At 44.0% G+C, this 9,858-nt stretch overlaps 1 protein-coding gene across 1 annotated transcript; it reads right to left on the bottom strand.

Annotated features, from left to right (window-relative positions):
• Window positions 1-1,498: 1,498 nt before the first annotated feature.
• LOC129383886 (chitin deacetylase 8-like) lies at window positions 1,499-9,786 on the bottom strand. The gene is made up of 4 exons (XM_055068878.2): window positions 9,662-9,786; window positions 8,702-9,014; window positions 3,880-4,131; window positions 1,499-2,006 (listed from the first exon to the last, which is right to left on the bottom strand). Exons 1-4 carry the CDS (start codon window positions 9,675-9,677, stop codon window positions 1,649-1,651), a joined length of 939 nt encoding a protein of 312 aa, XP_054924853.1. The 5' UTR covers window positions 9,678-9,786; the 3' UTR covers window positions 1,499-1,648.
• Window positions 9,787-9,858: the final 72 nt, after the last annotated feature.

The raw sequence follows: 9,858 nt of genomic DNA, 5'->3' as shown, positions 1-9,858 counted from the left end.
GAGGAAGAAATGCAAAGCACACTGTTTGTGGACGATGATAATTCCTTCTTCCAAAGAAATATGTATGAGCTGCATATTCGCGACACGTGAGTCACAAACTGCTGTCAAGAAAATTGAAGCTTTTGTAAAGAAAAAAAAAAGCTAACGAAGAAAAGTGCTAAAAACGCGCCACCCGCCAGAGCACAAGTTTCCCCGCTAGGCAGTGCAGAAAACCGCTACATTTGGTGGGACAACCGCTAAATTAGCAACACTGGTTGCAATGCTTGTCAGGGCAGGCACAAGGCTATATAGCATAAATCCTGCTGTTTGGCATCAAGGAACTATCAAGTCAATCAATCAAGTCAATTTTATTTTAGCATTTCTTTTGTACAAACAGAAGAATGCTAGGACAAGCACTAAAGGCTGCTAAGCTGCAGCTTGACTGGGTGCCTGCCTCATTACTTGGCAGAAACAAGAGACAGAAAATACATGAGTGGAAAAAAAATATTTACAGATTTCAAATGGTCGTGTAAAGGTATGGGAAAAAAAGACCCAAAGCACATCATATAAAATACTCAAAAATATGTAGCGACTGCTCTTTTATAGTATGTTACTGAAAAATGTATAATGAACAGCAGCCCACAGAACAGCAGTCTACAGAAAACGCTAAGCACATGACGTAAAATAATTAGAAACCTCTCTACAAGAAAATTGAACAGACTTACAACATAAATATTTCAATTCGATGAAGTAGTCTAATCATACAGTCAACGAACAGTCTATATGTATTTAAGAGCACCAGCGATTTAGTAGAAAAGTTTCCCATTTTTTTCGGGTTAAGTTATCTATGTCGATATTGTCTTTCTCCAGGTCACCTAAAAGGGTAGCTATGCGCGATTTTACCCTGTTTCTTCCATGACATGTTCTTGAAAAGGGAGTCAGCCAAGTGCTTCTATTTCTGAGTGTATAGGGTATGTCGGTTGGTTTTGTTAAGGTGCACAAAGCAAGAAAGGTGGTTTCGTTTTGCTTAAGACTGTCCTTGTATTTCAATAGTAGTAATCACAGCATCCTTTAAAACGTTCACCAGGATAATTTAGGTATATCTTGATGTCGCTATGCTTCGAACACAGCAAAGAGCTCCCCAAAGAAACTGCAGAAGAAAAGGCAGTATTGGCTTTGAGTAATTTTGTTTTAATTCGAACAACTTCCCCATTAACACCTATGGATATCGAAATGAAATTGCACCGACCTTCTTCATGTAGGTATAGAAATGGAGGCTCCTAGAACGTGTTGTTCATGAGCTAACACATAGAACCCGGCTAGTTTGTCGAGTCGGTAGGTTTGCATATCTCTGCTATTTTTCTCTCGAGTAGCCCGTGTTCCTTGCCAGGTATTTATTTACTTACTTATTGTCATACTCTCAAGGCCCGGGGGCATTACAGAAATAGTGGTGATAATTGCAAATAAATTCATTGACAATATCTTTTGGCGTCAGGAATGGCAGTGATGTAGGCAGGGAGGTGGTTCCAGTCATTCTTTATTTGTGGTTAACAGCAACAGGTGGTCAAGAGCTACATCACAGCAACAGGTAGTCAACGTCCATTTGTAGGTGCTGGACTGCTAAAGCGCGGTGTTCACTTCAGTCATTGAGTAGCAGGTGGCACGTTCACTAGTTGCCCATGGGATTTCCAACCCACGGATAGTTCTTGGGGCACTGAGAACAGGTCGTCATGTAGTGGTCGCCTCCCAGTGATGTATTCTTGTAAGCACACGTGTTCGGCTTGGGACAGGTGCTTTGCACGACGCCGCCAGGGCACGTATGCTGAACGTAGGCTCCCAGCGGCTTCGGGTCCTGCATGAAGCGTAGCACTTCGGAGATGGTCACGAGAAAGACGTCGTCCTTCTGCAGTAGCCAGTCGACGAACTGCAGGTAGCCCTGCTTGCGACTGGGTTGTTGCAGGTAAGCCTCATGAAGGAACAAAGGGAAAGGTGCTCGGTTGGTCGTGTAGAAGTCCTTGAAGTTGGACCTGCACGGATACAAGTAAGCGCTAACATATATACTGTGTGCATCCATCCAGTCTTCCAGTATTCATGTAAAATCTCAGACTAAACATAGATTTAATGACCGAAAAGCACCCTGTGGACGTGTCGTAAAGCAGAGTGGAATGCCTAGTGTACTACTTTCAACCTACAGCAATTTCCTTTATTTGTGCACGAGTTTCCACACAGTGTTATCGTACTTAACAGGTCACTAAAGGGAAATAAGTCTGACTAGGTTGACAGATTAGGCTTCTGTAATAATGCATTCGCCCTTCTTTGCGAGAACAGCTGCTGTACGTGCGACAGTGACAAAAATGGAAAATCAGAGGGAAATCTTGCTTATCAAGTGACGTCGGCATTAGCTGATCGCAGAAAGTGGCATAGAGGGAGGTCACATGGGGATTAGTCAACACGTCCATTTTGGCGTGGGCGGTTCAAATTGAGCAGCAGAGTGGTGGGACCTTGGTGGCAATTTTCTACGCAAAAACAAAAGTGATATGATGGCACACAGTAAGCAATATTATGGATTTCTAGACGAATAATATATTGATCTAGCTCGACTTAATATTTTTCTTTATAATCACTTTAGATAAATGCATGCAGGCCTTCATGAAAAAATTGTACAAGTGCTTCGCAATCTAGTTGCCGATTACAAGCAAATCGTGAACTTATACATAACTCCTCGTAGTCTGCAGGCTGGTGTTTCCGCATCTGTGTGCGAATGAATGAATCAATAAATCAATCGAATGAATGAATGAGGCTTTATTTACTACTGAAAAATGATGCAAGGAGGTGGCTTGAGAATACTCAACCACTGTACATTTAAGCATCTCTCTCTCTCATGCAGTCTTTGTCCCTGGACACGACACAGTCACAAATGAACATCAACTGACCACTGCAGATGCTTTGGGCGGTCAGTGTCGATTGCGGTTGTGCCTCAAGCACCAGCTACACCACAAATTTGTTAGCATTTTTAAAGCTAACTAGAGCCTGTATGGTTTTACCTTTAAGGACTGATGCTTCACTGAGGTGGATGTCCAACTTGCCCTGTTACGAAACTTCATCAGATCCTGTTTGGTTAATAATTTGTGCAACGCTTCGAGTTTTCAGAATTAATTGTGTCGGGCTGAATGCGCGGAGTCGCCACAATGGGGAATGCACCTAACAGTATTATATTACAGGCCCGCACGCTTGATACATGACCTCATGCGCGTAGAGCTGCAAAAATAAGGCAACAAATTACAACAGAAGCGTTGTGCTATTTTTCATCTGCTGTTTGTGACTGTGGAGTGCCTGCCAAATGCAGTCAGACTTTTTTCTCTTTTTTTACGCTTGGACCAATGGAGAGAATAGCTCTTGACGTAACATGCCATTTTTGGTTCTGCAGAGTTGCTTATGTGTACCCATATATTGTCATGTGAAGTTTATTGGCGCAAAGAGACCATTGCGCGTTTGTGAATGTTGCGTGAATGTTCTCTGTTCGGTATGCGAAGAACAGTGCATCCGCCCCGCGCTCGACATACTCTACAACAGTCTATGTGAAAAGCAGAATCCTTGGACTGTGGTTGCAGCCGACATCAGCCTAAGCTGCTTCAAAAACGGTGTTTTTTTTTTTTTTAACATCGATACTGTATTCAATTGTGGAGAAGTCTCTTCTCGCATTTGTGCATGGGCAGATTATTTTTTTTCCTCTCCATCTTCTTTATCCCCTCCTCCTCAGTGCACAGTAGTCAACCGAACAGGTAATTCTGGTTATAACCTCTCTCTCTCTATGCGCAGTTATCTTTTATTCTCTCGTTCATCCATTCATTCACGCGCCAGCCATCCCGCTTACTTTGCCTCGTCCACTTTCTCGCCCACCTGAGGTACTCGAAGGTCTCGTTGGCTGTGATTGGCTGCAGCACACACATGTCTGCCATGGCACACGGCAAGTCCTGGCCCGCTCGCTCATGGAAGACCACATTCATGGGCACCACCCAGAGTCCCGGGTAGGTGCGCTCGGGACACGGGTACACCATGCAGCTGCGTCGGAAGCCGAAGTCCATGGTGTACGGGTAGAAGGGGTTCTCGGAGCCACGTCTGACGCGCTGGTGGACCAGGGTGCAGTCGTACCTGCAGGCGTATTGTGACAGTATCGATATATAGCAAAAAAAAAAGTGTGTTATATGCGGGTTCGATAGGGAATGCGCGCTTGGTTTATCCGATTGCGATATTAGAAGTACACCTTTTTCAACAACCGTTTCGAACGGGTCAAGCGAAATGGCGTAAGGATTCAGATGTAACACTTTCTTTTACGAGGGTGTTATGCTTATCAGCAAGGGTGCTTCATATACTTCGCACCATTTGCTTTACGGCGGTTGCTGAAAGGGCATAAAGATTAAAGGCGTGTAGTAGTCTACTAAGAGTGTAATGCCCTGTAGGTGCAAGCTGCCAAACTGTGCACCTTTCATAGCAATGGCAGTTATAACATATGCTCCACTGCTTACATAGCAAGCAACAATGCAAAAGCTAAACAAGTAGTGCACTTATAAAAGTCTTAGTCCCCGTGTTTTGTGGTGCAGTTCTTTTAAGGGCCCCTCAGCAGGTTCGGTCATTTTAAACAGACGAAGTGCAGCGTATACGTAATGTGCTGACCACCATGCCTGCAAGGTATTTCAGCGCTGCGCTTCGAGAGAACAGATGCAATTATCAAACCAAATGATGCGCGCCCTAGCTCTCGAAGAACCTGTGCTCCCGGCCAGAGAGTCACAGTAACATGCACAAATGCCTCTATGTAAAATGCACTGCTATCAAGCAATGTCACTCACCATGACAAGTGACTTTGGCAAATCATCCAATGCGGAATGTGAAAGCCATCACTTAAAGTGCTCCACTCAGAAAATAAAATAACAGAAGGAAAAAGGAGGCGGGGCTCATCACGTGACGCAGTCAACCGGCTCCAGTGCGAGAGAAAGCATTGTATGCATTGCATTTAGTTTTACAGCATTCAAGCAGCCGCTTCACGAAAGTTTTGCTTCACACAGGTTCCAACATGTGCGCTGGATCTGCGCAATTTTTCATTTGCAGAAACCTCTACGGGATACATACTTCATATAACTACCAAGTGTGGACACAAGGTTAGGTCAACTTGCATATTGGTGTATTTTTGTGAGTGTAGCATGCAAGGACACCATTGACAGTAGTGATGAAAAGAGGTCCCACAAAATATGGAGACCTATGTTTAATTTCCCCTGAATGCTAAAATTGCAAATCTGTCCCAAGTAATAGTATTTACATTTTAATGTAACAGGACCTTGTGACACTGTGCAGAGCCTGTTTCTGGTTGCAAGCGGAGGCAAAATAATGTGAGCACTGGTCGCAGAAACATGCCGCTCCGTTCATTCAATAGTAAACAGGTTAAATCTGTGACGCCTTCCATATAATAATTAAATCGTATTTTGTGACATATAACTGAACGTTACGTTGAATTATGTGACGCATACCTGTATCTTTCTTCAATATGTAACAGACTACTTTTAGGTTGCAAATGCGAGTAGTAAGAGAAGTCTGCCTAGTCTTTGCAGCACTGCCTGCTGTGTATGAATTGGAGTACAGTTTCGTACATCCGACTCCTTTTCTGCAGCAACACTGTCTACGCATGGTGACGCAACTTGCCTTTGCTTACAATGGCCGATGGTGCAGAATGTAATTTGCACGCTCTGCTAACAAAAAGTACTACACAAAATATACTAGCATGGAAAATTTTCCCCAACCATCATCATTTTAAAAGAGATGCTGCTGTGACAGGTGCAGGCATTGACGTTTTCTAGTGCGGTCAATGCACGATACAAGTATAACAGGATTGAAGTCAAATGCACTTGGGAAGTGTGTTGAAAGTGAAACGCAGCAATGCTTAGTCTGTATTCCGGCACAGATTCGAGCGTGCTCGAGAGTGCCTGTGTGACTAGGGATATAATGTCTTGTTTCGCATTTAAAAACACCCACGAGAGATCATTGGCCTGCACTCCTGTTTTCAATGAAGATTCTGCTATACTTTTGCACAAAACAGCACAGCACCATTGACACTGCTGATGAAAGGAGGTCCCATAAAATATGGAGACTTATGTTTCGATTCCCTAAAACTCCAAATCCGTCCCAAGTGAAAGTATTCACATTTTGCAACATGACCTTGTGACACTGTGCAGAAGCTGCATGTTTCCTTCTCTAGTTTTGACTATTTTGCATCATAGCATGAAGCAGCTTCAATTAGCTCGAACTTGTTCACCTTTACAAGCCTTGATTTCTTTTTACAACCCTGAGAGCTTGCTAGTAACCATAACGCACCTCCGAGGCTTGCAAGAGAAAAGAAACGAAGTTCTTATTTTTTTTAAAGAGAAAGCTTCCAAATAAAGCCAACATATACTGAGTGTACACAGTATAATAAGAGCACTCTTGCATGATTAATCAGGGCATTTTAAATGGTGAACTAATCAATTAATTGGATTTGTAGATTTACATACATAAGTGGAAAAAGTCTGTGCCATTGATTTTGTGCAATACATACTTTTTGGGGAAAGAAAAAGAGATATATGCTTTATGAATCGACAGCTGCCTTTAATATTACTTGAACGAAACTCTGCACAAATGTACATTCAAGCATGTCAAAGTTGGTGAAATGCAACTGCAGATCCAGCTGTGGAGGCAAAGAAGCTTGTTAATGTTATCTGGAAGTTTTTGGCAGTTTCTGTCAGTTTTGGTAGCAGCTTGTACACATTCTCAGGCAGATTTAGGTCATTTGAGCTTAACCAACTAATTTCAATAAAAAAATAGTTGCAATTAAAGTTTTAGTCAATAAATTGGAAGGTTAAGTGATCCATCGGTCAGCCGTAATGATTACAATTAAAGTGCGAAGAATCATACTTGAAGAGCAAAGGAGAGGAGGACAGCGCCAATTTTAAATTGATTAATTTCTTTTCGAATTATGACATGCATGCTTCATGCACAATGAATAATAAGTTAGCTGGAGGTGAGGACTATCCTTGTCTCTATTATCCAAGTTTGTTCTTCATAGCAGAAATGGGGAGGATGAGGACGCAGACAAATTATGCTCCATTTCATACATAAGGTGCAACACTGTGGAAGCTAGAGATACTTTTTGCAGTGGCTACGTTCGCACTTAGAAATAGCTCAGTGTTTCCTGACCTGATTTTCGTGAAAATTTTCTTTATATAAGCTGTTTTGAATGAAGAAAAGAAAGAATTTATTCTTAGAAACAAACACAGCATGTACTCATATGGCTGATAACACATTTAAAATCAATCTGCCTTTCATAGTTTCTTTTCGTTAACCGTAGCGGCAGCCTCATGTGCATGCTTGGACAAGCAAATGCCTCCTGGCGCACAGCGAAGCATGGATGGGAACGCGCGGAGTGATAAATTTTGGTGACCAGACTTCTTGCGTAGCTTCCACAGCGTTACACCTGACGTATGAAACGGGGTATAGCTAGACACACAGCGTCTGTACAATAATTTTGATGACGCATTCACTCAAAAAAAGCACAACACAAATAAGAGATACGCACAAGCAGGTATGCAGGACAAAGCGTGAATGAATGAATTGTGGGGTTTTATGTGCCAACACAACAGTTTTATTATTAGGCATGCCGCAGTGGGGGACTCCAGAATAATTTTGACTAGCAGGGGATCTTTAACGTGACCCCAATGTGCGGGTCACGGATGTTTTTGCATTTTGCTCCCATTGAAACGCAACTGCATCGGCTGGGATTTGATCCCGCGACCTCGTGCTTAGCCATAGCCACCGCGGCAGGTAAGACAAAGTGTGACTAGCAACTAAGCTGCACTTTGTCCTATATATTTATGCATTGGTCTGTTAATTTGTGTTGCGCTTCCAAGAGTATGTTTTCAAAATGTAACATATAACCTGGGTAGCCCAACTTACTGTATGTCTGTATGTCAACGTTTTTGTCTGAGCTAGCTGGTTCGTGGTTACTGCAGCAAGCACCCCGAAGTTAGTCTGTAAATTTAAACTGTCTTACGGCATTCCTCTGTACGTGTTTGTCTTAACCTACATCTCTGTGTTTTGAGCTGCAAATATATATATATATATATATATATGAGGAGGAAAATAGAGAATTGAAATCTATGTTCTTCATGCTCTATACCGAGTCGACTAAACCTGGCATTCAGCATACCTGCGGATCGCCGTGGTTGCTTAGAGGCTATGGTGTTGGGGCTGCCAAGCACAAAGTCGAAATGCGAAAACACCCATGTACTTATATTTAGATGCATGTTAAAGAACCCCCAGGTGGTCCACAATTTCCAGAGTCCCTCACTACGGCGTGCCTCATAACCAGATCTATATATATATATATATATATATATATATATATATATTTATTTATTTATTTAGCATACCTGCAGATCGCCGTGGTTGCTTAGTGGCTATGCTGTTGGGCTGCTAAGCGGGATCGCGGGATCGAATCCCGGCCACGGCGGCCGCATTTCGATGGGGGGCGAAATGCGAAAACACCCGTGTACTTATATTTAGGTGCACGTTAAAGAACCCCCAGGTTGTCCACAATTTCCCGAGTCCCTCACTACGGCGTGCCTCATAATCAGATCGTGGTTTTGGCACGTAAAACCCCATAATTTAATTATTCTTTCTTTTTTAAGATTTAGCGTACCTGCAGATCGCCGCGTAGCCCCGGTTCTTGAGCATGCGCCGAAGGTGCTTGACGGCGCGGGTCTGGTGGACGCCGAGATTGGCTGTGCGTACGCGCACGTTCAGCTGCCGCACCGACATGCTGACGAGCTCGCTTCTGGAGAGGCCCAGGGCTTGGCAAATGGCGAACGCGTCGCCCACTAGTGCGCCGCTTCCGTCCGTCTGAGCCTGCGAACGCAGACCCACTCCGACGGGCTGCTCCGGCTCTCTGTGGCCGTCGCGGGCCTCGGCGACTGATGCGGCGTCGTTCGAACCGAATTTCTCCACGTCGGGATCTGCGTGACAGCGTCGAGGGAACTCAAGAGGTGGCTTGTACCGTTTACGTGCGGTCGCCAAGTCGGCGAATCTTTTTTTCGTTCAATCGCACGGAGAACAGTGCGGACACGGGACAGATGTGCTCCGTCATTTGCTCCCGTCGTCTGCTGTTATCTTGTCCCGCCGTCTGCACTGCTCGCCATGCTCTGAACAAATGCGCAACTAGTACAGCCCAGAACTTGGCGCGTCGTTCTCAGTTACAGATCTCTTCACCGCCCTTCAAAAAAGTGTTGTGTACTAGTTTCAAATTGCTTTCGGAACGACCTACTCTGCGTACCAGCAGTTGGTCATTTAGGGTGAACTGAAAAGAAAAAAAATTGATTAAAGCATGTGGTAAAAAGAGCGGTGGTGGCCAGCTGGTGGCCGTCTGGTCGACAGAAGCGGGAGTGTAAAATGAAGATGGAAGCTGTCTGCAACAACGGACAAAACAATATCAACTGAACTCCTAGTTGTCAAGCGCTTCAAGAACCGCACGCTAGCTATATTGCTAACACTTCTCCAATTATACAGCACTTTTAACTTTATTATACTAACGCCCTGTCAAACTTTAACTGCAGCGGTAGACAACAGAAACCGAAGGCGACATTCCGAAACCTAAACTACTCACTAGTTATAGGGTTCATGACACTCGTCGTACGGTCAGGATAAGCGAATGGCGTTTTGCAGTCTTGCTAAAAATTGCCGTGTACCGCCACTCGACCTTTAACTTCTGTAAAATCGGAGTCCGCCGGCGCGACCAGCTGCTGCTGCTGCTGCTGACCATGCCAGAACATGCCAGCACGAAGACGTGCAGTTACAGTCGCA

The sequence above is a fragment of the Dermacentor andersoni genome, chromosome 9 (genome assembly GCF_023375885.2).
Source record: "Dermacentor andersoni chromosome 9, qqDerAnde1_hic_scaffold, whole genome shotgun sequence".
Lineage (NCBI taxonomy): Eukaryota > Metazoa > Arthropoda > Arachnida > Ixodida > Ixodidae > Dermacentor > Dermacentor andersoni.
The sequence above is the reverse complement of the archived record's forward strand: the minus strand, read 5'-3'. Positions and strand labels throughout refer to the sequence as shown.

Bases quoted from the DNA above. Each gene is read 5' to 3' on its own strand.
- LOC129383886 (XM_055068878.2), bottom strand. The intron at 4,132-8,701 runs GTACGCTAAATC...ATACGCCTGCAG, and splicing joins GGCTACGCGGCGATCTGCAG to GTACGACTGCACCCTGGTCC. The intron at 2,007-3,879 runs GTGGGCGAGAAA...GTATCCGTGCAG, and splicing joins GAGACCTTCGAGTACCTCAG to GTCCAACTTCAAGGACTTCT.